Source organism: Antrostomus carolinensis, unplaced genomic scaffold (assembly GCF_000700745.2).
Source record: "Antrostomus carolinensis isolate BGI_N321 unplaced genomic scaffold, ASM70074v2 scaffold27649, whole genome shotgun sequence".
Lineage (NCBI taxonomy): Eukaryota > Metazoa > Chordata > Aves > Caprimulgiformes > Caprimulgidae > Antrostomus > Antrostomus carolinensis.
In genome coordinates this window covers 1-12028 of record NW_010339650.1, presented here as the reverse complement: position 1 = coordinate 12028, position 12028 = coordinate 1, and the positions used below count along the sequence as shown (strand labels likewise).

The 12028-nt window shown below is 48.0% G+C and overlaps 1 protein-coding gene across 1 annotated transcript; it reads left to right on the top strand.

The window, feature by feature from the left end:
- Positions 1 to 214: 214 nt before the first annotated feature.
- On the top strand, positions 215 to 6355 carry LOC104520175 (ubiquitin-associated protein 2-like; the record flags this gene model as incomplete). The annotated part of the gene is made up of 7 exons (XM_010175933.1): positions 215 to 347; positions 911 to 988; positions 1523 to 1633; positions 4091 to 4259; positions 4601 to 4696; positions 5971 to 6016; positions 6243 to 6355. Coding segments are annotated over exons 1-7 (703 nt in total), but the record flags the coding sequence as incomplete, so codon positions are not given.
- Between the last annotated feature and the right edge of the window lie 5673 nt (positions 6356 to 12028).

Sequence of the window (12028 nt, the reverse complement as noted above, 5' to 3'; positions counted from 1 at the left end):
TGGGTAGTGGTGGAGAAACCTGGAGAAGGACAGGTGGCCTTTGTGTCTTGAGGGCCCGTGGAACCGGTAGGCTGGCCCCCTCCGTGGCTTTTAGGGAGGGTGGGGGCCCGTGACGGCTTTACTGGCTGCCGTGCCCGTGTGATCATTCAGTCTTGGTGCTGCCTTTTGTGTTTGATTTCTAACAGTCTGTTCTTTCTTCTCCCCTGACCCACCACAGAGTTCTACCTTGTAAATACTGTTATTTGTATATACTGTAAATGATGACATCGGTGGGCACTAACCGAGCCCGGGGGAACTGGGAGCAGACACAGACACAGAGCCAGACACAGCACAAGCAGCGGCCGCAGGTAAGGGCAGCGTCCATGGAAACCAGTTAGCTTGGAGGTGGAGACCTGGCACTCCTGCCTGGCCCTGGCTAACGCCTGGGCTTGGCCTGATGAGCTCCCCGCGTGCTGCAGGGTGCTGCTCGCAGGGCCAGGGTCATTGAGCGGCCACTGACGGTGGCGGCTCTGCCTTGGTGTCTCCGAGCAGGAGCCGGGGCTGAGATTTGATTTTCTTTCCATCTGACCATTCCCCGTTCACTTTAATGAATGCAAGTGGCTGAGAAGCTGCCTGCAGTGGGTCTTGATGTTCTGGTGGTGGTAAGATCTGCCTCAAAATGGTGATTGTCACTGACCCGGTGCTGCGAGGCCATCCAGCAGCACGTCCTTTTCTTCCAGGCTCCCCTCGCTTGCTCCTCTTCCATGACTCTCCTGGAAGCTTTCCTTGGTCTGACCCTTGCTTGTGCCTCCTCTTCATCATATTGATTCCTTCCCAGAGATCCCACGGAAGCGGTGTGGCCTTTGGAAGAAGGTTGGTTGGAAATGCACCGGCTCTAACCGCTCTCTCTCTCCCCATTCGATTTCTTTAGGCCACTGCAGAACAGATTCGACTTGCACAGATGATTTCGGACCACAATGACGCTGACTTTGAGGAGAAGGTGAAACAAGTGAGTGTGGAAAGTGAGGGTGAACCCTGGCAGGAAGGCAAGATCGATGTCGAGAGTTCTGTGAATGCTCTGAGGGGTGGGAGGGATGCGACTGGCTGCTCCCTGAATTACCTTGGGCTGCCCTGTTCTCCAGCATGCAGGGAACAGCGTTATCCTGAGAAAAGGAGGTTGTAGGTTGGGTTCTGGTGGAAATAATGGTAACTTGGAAATTCCCACCTTCAATTAATTCTCGTAACTAAGCTGAGGAGGCTCGGGAGACTCCCAAACACACACATCCCAGAACGGTGGGGTGGGAAGGGACCTCTGGAGATCATCCAGTCCAACCCCCCTGCCAAAGCAGGGTCACCTCAAGCAGGTTGCACAGGATGGTGTCCAGGTGGATTTTGAACATCTCCAGAGATGGAGACTCCCCTGACACTCCTTTGTGGGACTTCTGGTTTGGGATTCAACTTACCTCTGAAGAGATCCATAGAGATTTCGAAGCCTTCTTGGTTTGGAACATGCTAACTGTGGTTGTTGTCTTCTTCTCTACAGCTGATTGACATCACAGGCAAGAACCAGGACGAGTGTGTGATTGCTCTGCACGACTGCAATGGGGATGTTAACAGGGCCATCAACGTGCTGCTGGAGGGCAATCCGGACACGGTAGGATTGGGTCCTGTAAGTCTGGTGAGGCCTGGTTCAGTGTAAGTGCGTATTTGAAGACGAGACGTACAGTGATGTCTAGATAACGAGAGCCAGAATGGCTGCCTGGTTCCACGAGTAGTGTGTGAAGTGTGACTGTGTCCTGGCTTCTTAACGCTGCTCTCTGTAGCCTCACACGGGGTACGTGGCCAGCAGGCCCAGAGGAATAGAGAGGAAAATGCAGTAAGCCATTTACTTCCTATTCCTGTTGGATCCAAGCACTCTGACAGCAGTGCAGTGACACCTCTGTAAGCGTTCACGCTGCTGTGAGTGTGAAATAACCTGGCTTTTCCCACCAGGGCTGAGTGACCCGTGTCACTCGGGTCCCTTTCTCTGAGTAATGCAGTTTTGTGTCTCTGGCCCTAAACATTTGCTTCCCAGCAATGTGCTGATGGGCTTGTGTGCCGCTGCCTGTGCCACGTTTTTGGGGATCTCTGCTGTTTTTCTGTGGAGTGAGGCTCCAATGCTGTGCCAGGCAGGCCAGTGTCAGCTCTGAGAACAAGCGAGCGCTTGCTTGGGAGGAACCTTCCGCCTGGTGTGTGGGATGTCCTTCCTTTTGGGACAACTTCTGAGACACCAGTTCTGTTACAGCCTGGTAAAAAGCCTGGGAATATTGCATCATTCCAAACTGCTGATCAGACACGTCCCCCCAGCACTCTGCTTTGGCTGAAGCACACTCAACTCTTTGTAGAGTTGAGACTCTAAATACACTTCAGAATATTACATATTAGCTTGCTTTCTTTTTTTCCTCCTTATTAGCCCCGAGTGCAGGTGGATGAGCTGGACAGTTCAGACTGTTGTAGCTGCTCCCCAGTGTTGGCCAAATGCAATACAGCACACAGAAGGTTCTTCCTTGCCTTTAGAAAGCCCTTTCCATTGATAACAGGACAAACAGCTGTTAGAAAATCCTTTTGGAAAGGGAGAAGATGTGGATGTGCATTGCTGAGGCAAAGCTCTGCTGTGACTGTATTTTCCTCGGCGTCCCTTGTAACCAGTGGCTTCTAGTTCAATGACAAACCCCCGCTATCACAGCAATTGCATTTCCTAGATAAACACATTGGTCATGAAAATAGCATCCAGGGTAACATGCAGCAAACCACGTTGTGTAGCAGTACCTCCTTTATTCCAGCAGCTGAAACACCCAGCAGTGTGAGATAAGCCGGGCAAGGCACGCAAGATTTTTTTGTAGAGACAGAAACAGAGCTGGCAGAGCAAAGCCCTCCAGTGCCTGTCACCTCCCCAGCTGTGGGGGGTCTCTGGGCTGGTACCCACAGCACTGAGCACCAGCAGTGTCTGCAGTGGAATTGGTCAAAGGTCTTGGAGCTGCTTCTGGCCTGGGTTCAGCTTGTGCAGCAATCCCGTAAAGGGGATTTTTCTGATGAGGAACAGACGTGCTCACTGCTCAGACCCTCCCGTGCTGGTGAGGGCTGCTCACCTGCTGAGCCAGTTACCCGTAACGCACCGTGTTTCAGACAGTGAAGGAGCTGGCGTGATCTTAGCATTGAGTTAGGTCTGGCTTAAAATTACAGTATTCAAAGTAAATATTTTCCTAAATTTCCTTCTGAGCCAGATACCTACGGAGAGAGACTTCAGAAGCCTTGGGCTTGAAGGCAGTTTGTGCCTCTCATGGTTTTTTTTGTCACTGTCCCTGCATGTTGCCATCCTAAACCAGCTGTTTCCTTGTCTGCCACTTATGTTTTTGGGTGTTTGTCAGTGTCTTGTGACTATTTTTAATTGTTCTAACAGCGTGCAGCATCAGTTTAAGAATATGAAAGCACTGCAGACTGTCAATAAACCAGTGCAGGCCCACGGCAGCGAGCTGGAGGCGTGCTTAACCTCTTACAGTTGAACTTGGGATGGCTTGGACTTGCCTCTGGGATAAATTCTGTGATATTCCTCTCCCTGTGATCTGCTATTTAGGGGAGGGGTTTTGTTAAATTACTCCACATCTGAGAGAACAATTTACCCCAAAACGTTGACTGCAGAGCACTTTGTAACGTTTACCTGTGTTATTTTGAGAGCTCCCCAAAACAATGACCTCTGTGAGTTGGCAGAGGTTTTTATCCCCTAAACAGGGTAGATTTATTCACGCTTTGAACTCCAGCAAGCATTATACTCACTCTGTTTAAGAGATTTAGTAGATCTTTACAGAAATAGAATAACTCGTCTCCTGTTACCTCCAGCTGCATGCCAGTCAGCTGTAAGAAAGCTTTCCTCGAAGGAAGAAGCTGTGCTGTGTTTAGGCTGATAGAATCAAATTGAAAAAAAAAAAATAGAATCAATTGAAAAAAAAATTGGGCTGGAAACCGTTTTTCTGGAGACCCTTGTTACTCTCTGTAGCGTGTGTAAATGTGTGTGTATTTGGATCTCACACTGGTCAGACTACGATTAACTTCTCTCCCCTTTGCAAACCTTCAGCATTCCTGGGAAATGGTCGGGAAGAAGAAGGGTGTCTCGGGGCAGAAGGAGAGTGGACAGACAGAACCCAGTGAAGAAAGCAAAGAAAACCGGGAGAGGGATCGGGATTTCAGCAGACGACGTGGCGGGCCGCCGAGGCGGGGGCGAGGTGCCAGCCGTGGAAGAGAGTGTACGGACCTGCCCTTTCATATCACCCGTAACCAACCGGCGCGGCGTGGCGCGCACCGGGCACCGCGTGCTGCCGAAACGCTGCCAGTAAAGCTTCTTGGGCAGCCGCGTCTTTGAGGGAAACCATCCTTGTGTGGTGATCTGTTCCATGCTCCCCTCTCTGAGATGATTCCTTGGGTGATACCCTCAATACCATCCGCTTAAATACAAGAACTTATGGGAGTGTTTGGCAGTGTGGTCTCCTGCACAGCCACTGCGCTTCAAGTGTTTGAGGTCTGCTCTTGTATCCTCCCTAAAGCAGGATGAATCTTGAAATTGTCTTTGCGTCATTCTGTCTTTCAGTTCGAGGCCAGGAGAATGGACTGGACGGTGGTAAGAGCGGAGGATCTTCTGGAAGAGGCACAGAAAGAGGGAGACGGGGACGTGGCCGAGGCCGAGGTACACATGGGGTTTGAGGTCAGAGGGAGTGGGAGGAGAATTATTACATCAGCATATCTGTATTTCCCCCTCTACGCCACTCTCGTGAGGCCCCACCTGGAGTACTGTGTCCAGTTCTGGAGCCCCCAACATAAGAAAGACATGGACCAGTTAGAACAAGTCCAGAGGAGGCCACCAGGATGATGCGAGGGCTGGAGCAGCTCTGCTGTGAGGACAGGCTGAGAGAGTTGGGGCTGTTCAGCCTGGAGAAGAGAAGGCTCCGGGGAGATCTTCTAGTGGCCTCCCAGTACCTGAAGGGGCTCCAGGAAGGGTGGGGAGGGACTTTTCATAAGGGCAGTTAATGACAAAACAAGGGGAAATGGGTTTAAGCTGAAAGAGGGGAGGTTTAGATTAGATGAGAGGAAGAAATTGTTTGGTGTGAGGGTGGTGAGACAGTGTCCCAGGTTGGCCAGAGAAGCTGTGGCTGCTCCTCCCTGGAAGTGTTGAAGGCCAGGCTGGATGAGGCTTTGAGTAACCTGGTCTAGTGGAAGGTGTCCCTGCTGCTGGCAGGGGGGGTGGGACTGGATGAGCTTTAAGGTCCCTTCCCACCCAAACCAGTCTGGGATTCTATGATCTGTCTCCTCCGTGAGGTTTGTCAGTCTCTTCTATGGGAGGAGTTGCCAAACTGAAAATAAGCACTTGATTTTTTGGTTTTTACGCTTACACTTAGTGCTGCATGGTGCTTCTCCATCTTTAGCATACTGGAAACAGTGTTTAGTTTGTACACCCATCTGTGGAATTGAAAAAACAACAAAATAGGGCTTTATTGCATAGAGGTGGGAAGTTAAAAAAAACCTCAGGTGACTATTTGTCAGGTGGGCCAGTTGCTTGTTGGCAACGATCTGGATCATCCTTGTTCTTGCACTTGTGTCTCTGAGCACCAAACACTTGGCTTGGTTTTTAAATACTCGGTGGCACAAAATCCGTGCTGCTCAGGGGTTGATGCTGAGGACACAGGCTGCAGAAATCGGAACCTGGGGTCGGTACTTACGGTTTGTGCCAGACGGAAACCTCAACTGAGCCTGGAATCGTGTGTTGGGAGTGGTAGTACCAGCCAGCTGAGGTCATTGCCTTACATATAAAGACACTGCTGGAAATCCCATCAACTCGGGCAGATCCTCGCTGCTTTCGTGTTCTGGGCAGCAGAAAACTCCACATGTTGTTCAAGTGTTTCTTTTCCCAGTGATGCAGAGTCAAGAGAGATGCTCAGCAGTGTGTGTGTGTCTATTTTACAGGTGGCTCTGGAAGGCGAGGGGGAAGATTTTCTGCCCAAGGCATGGGGTAAGTTTCACTGTACAAACCACAGCAGAAATAAGCTTTTTTTTTTTTTAATTAATCCAAAACTGCATCATCCTAACTGAAATTTGGAATGGCTGGTGTAGCTGAAGCGACCCTCTGTTGAGAGAACTGTCTTTTGAGATATGTTATGATCTGAATAAAATCCTTGTTTTTAAAATGCTTAGTGGGGAGAGGGAGTAAAAATTTCCATCCTCTTATTTCTTTACAGAACTTTCAACCCAGCTGACTACGCCGAGCCAGCCGGCACGGATGAGAACTACGGGAACAGCAACAACAACACGTGGAACAACACTGGCAGCTTTGAGCCAGACGATGGCACAAGTAAGTGGCCTTCACACACATGCTCCATGTTTTGTATTTAGAGCGTAAGTGGAGTCTGTGTCCACCCAGTTGCACTGAGGAGGGTCTGGGTAGGTTTTTGGTTCAGGGATGGAGGAAGGGGTTGTTAGTTCAGAGATGGATTTCAGTCACCTTATTTCTTTGCACCTGGAGGTGCCTTTCCATCTGTCAGGGTGACCACACTGGAAATCAGGAGCTGGATGATTGTTCTGGCCTGAGCTTGTGTGTGTTGTTGCCCAACAGAGGCACAGAAACCTCTGTTTCTTTTCCAGTAGAAAATGTGCTGCCTCTTTGAAAAAGTCTTCCAGTAGAAAATGTCTTTTTCCAGTAGAAAAAGTCTTTTTTTCTAAACAGTAGTGTGATAAACACTTACAAGTTCTCTCAATGTCCAGTTCATCCTCCAGAGAACATTACTCAGAGTTGAGCTGTCTTGCTCTTGATTTCAATATGGGCAACGTTCTCTCTTTCATGGTGAACTTGCTCAAACTGCTGTAGGATGAGACCTTGTGACAGAAAGCTAGCTGAAAAGAAATCTTCGTGGCTTCCCTGGCTGAAGCAAATGTTTCTTCACTGGGCAGCTCGTGAGTGCTGATCTGCCTTTTGTGCATTCTCTTGCGTTGGAAAAATGGTGCTTTTTTTGTTTGTTTCAAGTACACACACTATTGTAAGACACAAATGAACTCAAATTTTGCAGTGTGATAACTGGACAGGGTCACAAGGGACAATCCTTGGTTGTCAGTTGTCTCTTTGTGTGGGTTTTCTAAGACTGGTTAGTTTGGGGGGTTTTTTATGGAGCAAATCTTGTACCACCATGAAATCAAACTATTTTTCCATGATTCTTGAGTGTTCAAGTAAATACCACATCTTGGTTATAAGAAGCATTCACAACCATATTAATGTTGCTTTAGACCACTTCCATATTTCTTGTGTTTGCTGAGAAACTGATCACTTTGGAAAGAGAGAAATAAAGTCCAGTAAACCGTGATACCTTTTCCCACACATTTAGTGTAGAGGTTTTTTTGATTCGTTTCTGTTTTAGTGGTTTTTTATTTGTTTGTTTCTTCAGAAAACTGAGAGATGTTTTGAAAGGGGGGAAAAATAATCATCATTTTGTGAAACACTAGCAGATTGAGTGATAATCCTCTTGCCCACTGAGAAATGGAGTTTTAAATACTGGAGGGTGTAGCGTAGGCATGTTTTAAGAGCAGTGGGTACACTTGTCTTCGAGGGGGGAAAAAGGGATGAGGGTGGATGAGCTCCACATGCTGGAAGTTTAACTGTCTGAACAGGTTTCTCTGGGGTTTTTTGGAGTATTGGTGTTTTGTGGAATTGTGGAACAAAGTGGGTTGGAGTGTGGTTGGGGGGAGCTGAAGATTTTTTGGTTGGAATAACTCCAATTTGCTTTAGTTCCACAAAGCAGATGTGAAGTTTATCATGCAGCTACGCTGTTCACCTGTGTCGTGCGTGGTCGTTTCGTTTCCATTTTAGTAGCCACAGGCATCTCTTTAAATTAACAATATCCACAGGTACAATGTGACTGGTGTTCATGGGGTCAATGAAACTCACCTTCATTTCTTTAAGTCAAAATTTCACTGGTTGTCTTTCTTTTTTCTTTTTCTTTTTTTTTTTTTCTTTTTTTTTTTTGTTTCAGGACTTGATTTCATTGGGGGTGAGGGGTCAAATTATCCCCGAAAATTTGACACTGCTCCTGGTACGATACATCCAGGTGCACTAACTGCCCCGGATACCTTTACTTTATAGCTTTTTTTTAAAAAAAAAAACAACCCTGAAATATCTGTGGATATGTCATTCTTCTCTCTCTTAATTTGTTCATTTTAATTAATATTTGACATTTGTTCTAACTCTGCTTTTACTAATGCTGACACCTTGAATCTAAATTGGGAGAGGTTAACCCCAATTCTTGTGGATTGTATAAATTTTAACTTCAGCCACTGCTTCTCAGTACCCAGAGCAGCTCGGTGTCCACAGCGCTGCTGACAGAGCATCCCACCCGAGGGGAGGAAGCATGAGGCAGCTTAGTCACGTTCTGCTTGTCTCCCACCTGGGCACCTGTGACTTGCTGTTGTCCCCGTGCCGTTGCCTCGACGTGGCAGTTCAGTTCTGCAGCGATTGACCTCCCTGCTGCCTCTCTGCTTTGGGTCAAAACGCTGCTGCGGGGGGAGTTAGTCTGACTGAACTATCTCAAGGCTTTGCCTCTGCTTACAGCTGCCTCTCACGCTCATCTCCCAGTTTAAAGTGAAGAGATGGTGTATTTGGAGGGGGGGAAACATCTTGAAGACACAATGGGATTTTTTTTCCTTCACCACATTCATATTTGCAAATACCTATTGACTTTAGTTGGGTTTTTGGGTTTTTTTCCCCTTTTCCTGGTTTGAGGAACTTGTGCTTGGTGGCTGCTTTGGCACGTTCTTGCTGCCCAACTGCTCTTCTTCACCTGAGTAAACCTGCCCTGCAGTTGAAGATGATGGATTTTGAGATGCTTGATGGCAAAGCTGCTCAGTGCCCGGCCACTTGTATTTCCTGCTCTTACACCTTTATGCCTTATGAAGCCAATAGATACCCATGAGATGATCCAATTTGCCTTATTCCTACCAAATCCCATTGATGTCCATAACAAGGCCAAAATCGTGTGTGACAAATGTCTCCCCCATCTGACCTGAGGTCTGGAAGTTGAGACTAAGGGCCTTTCTGGAGGAACTTGCCATTCTCCTCTGGATGGTCAAGACAAGAGGAGTGTTGAGGCTGTAGGTCTCCTTTGCAGGGGCCTGCAGGCAGATGGAGTGCTTCTCCTGCTTTGGAGCATCTCACAGTTCTTACCTCTGGGTTAATCTTTAACTCCTGCAGGCAGCACCAGGCCATCTGCTCCAGTGCTGCCATTGTGTTTTCACCACACTTTGGCTTTGTTTGGATTTCCATTGCTTTGAGGTGCAGACTAGGGAGTTTTGGGTCTGTCACCCTTCCAGGCTGGGTCATCCAGCATGAATCCAGTCATTGAGATAGCAGCAGACCTTGAGATAGCAGCAGAGCTGAAGGAGGAGCAAGGTGATTGCTCATCTCCCAGTTTAAAGTGAAGAGATGATGTATTTGGAGGGGGAAAAAGATATCTTGAAGACACAATGGGATTTTTTTTTTTCTTCAGCACGTTCATGTTTGCAAATACCTAATCACTTTAATTTTTTTTTTTCCCCTTTTCCTGGTTTGAGGAACTTAAAGACCAGCAGCTCTTTGAAGGGTTTCCTTAAAGCAGAGAGGAGGGATTGCTGTTCAGGAGACAACTTAATGAAATGGTGTTAGAAGTGTCAGGACATGGTCTGCGCTGCAGCTTTTCCCTTTGGAAGAGCTCGATGGAGGATACACTTGATTTCTTTAAAAAAAACCCAAACAACCTAACTGTGGTGGTTAGGAAGCTTTCTGGAGCATTTCTGGCAAACATCACAGATTTTTGGGTTTCCATCTGTCCCTTTGTGTGTGAGGAGCACAAGCCATGCTGAATAGTGCCTGATACTGGAGAAGTGGACTTGCCAGGAAAGCCCCATCAATGGCTGCTCTTCATCTGCAGGATTTCCTTCTGCTTTTCGTGCTGCTTTGCTTTCTTCTCATTTCCCTCAAGTGAGCAAGACTAAGAGAGCCCTGTCCCGTGTTCCTACACTCACAAACTCTTCTTGGGGCAACTCTCACAGCTTCTTCCTCTCCCCTGCCAGCTGCAGCTGACCCAGCTACCTCCAGCTCCCACTTCACCTCCTGGGTAAGGGTTGAGCTGGTAGGATCCTTCTGATCCATGAAGATCTGGAAAGGAGCCTTCCCACTACTGCTGTGAAGGCACAAAAAATTCTAAGGAATGGTGGAATCTGGGTTTTTTAAACCCCAGATGTGTGTTGGATTGAGTGTGTTGAACTCCTCCTGATGCTTCTGTCTGGGGAGGAAGGGGTAGAGCAGGGTGCCTTGTTGTATTAATATCTGTATTTCTAAATTCAATATTTAAAAAAAAAAATCCAGGAAGACTTGAATTGTCTCAACTTGTCTGGCGAAACAAAACACCCAACAAAACAACCAGGAGAAAAGAAAAATTCATTGATAATATACGTATTTCCTGCAGTAAATCTCCCACCTCCAGACAAGTAGTTGTTTGGATGTTTTGTCCTCATAATTAAAGTGTTTATGGAAGATCTGCTGTGTTCTTCCCCCCAAAATCTCAGCGAGCCCAATTGCATCCTGCAGAAGAATCCACAGTGTTCTCGTTCCCCATGTGCTGTGCTTTTATGCTTTTATGGCTTTAAAAAGGGCTGATGCCAACTTGTTCCATCCTTGTAAACGTCTCCAGGATTGACCCTGTTGGCTGAGTCTGATTTGGTTGATCTGGTTTGCAGGGGCTGAAACCAAACTGTGCAAAACAAGGCTGGTGTTATGCTCTTGAGGTTTTTTGGGATGTAAAATGCTCCCGCTCTCCTCCCGCACCAGATTTTAAGTTGTCCGATGGATTTAGAAGTCAAAATTCAAAGTACTGAGGTTGAACTGTGATGGAAGTCAGGGATGGGACAAGTTGAAGATGCAGCCAGGCACAACTTTTTATTTTTCCTGGTAAATTTTGCTCTCTTACAAATTGCTCTGTGCTGGATCACAGCTGAACTCTCCTGCTTCTCTCCCTGATATTTTAAGCTGCTCACTTTGGGCAGATCTCTGGAACTGCTCTCAGAAAATGCGTGGGTCGCGTAGTCCCTTAACTTTTCCTTTCTGCTCCCCGTTTGCCTGTGCAGAGGAGTTCCTGGTGCAGTGAGGTGTCAGCATCTTGGGGGGCAGGGGGAAGACGAACCATGCGAACGGTTCAGTTGTCCCTGGGTTTTATAGAAGCTCAAGGTTTCACCAAGTGGTGAGGTCCTGCCCCAGAGCTGGCAGGAAGTCCCCGAAGGAGATGCTCTGTCTGAGCTGTTGGGGTGACACTAACTGCTCCTGGGTGCAGAAACTTGCAGCTACTGCAATATGAGGGGAAATCGGGGGAAAATGGCACAAGGAGGCTGGGGATGGTGCTGGGGCTTCCCTGCCAAGCTCAGCTTCCCTCTTCGATGCTGGGGTGTGTGTGTTGCCTGAGTGCCAGCCCAGTGGTCCCTCTGTTCCAGCCTCACCTGCTGAGCAAGGCTGAGGTGATCCCATGGTGGTACCTTGCACATGAATCCTGGGTCGGGGTTGACTGCTTTAATTTGTCTGGTTGGCAAATAGAAACCCTCTCAGCTGCTTGCAAAGCTCTTCAACGCTTCCCTGGCTCTTGGAGGTGGAGCTTTGATGCACGAGTAACTTCTCTACCTGTTGTTATACTTGTAGGTGCGTGGAGAGCAGCGACAGAAGAATGGGGCACGGAGGACTGGAATGAAGATGTAGGTACTCTCCAAACCCCTCTGCTCCACGCCGCTCCCCAGCACGCTGCTGTCCTGTTCGTACACATGCAGCTATGAGAGGAGCACAAAGCCCTTCACCCCCAAACTGTGGGCATAGCTCAAGCCAGGCTCCCAATTCCAGAAGTTCTAATGAATGAGTAGAGTAAACATCGCTGCTTCTGTAGTACATGTGTAGTAGAGCTTGTTGGAGGAGCCCAAGACAGGAAGGGATCTCCCAGGGCATCACAGAATCCCAGCATTGCCT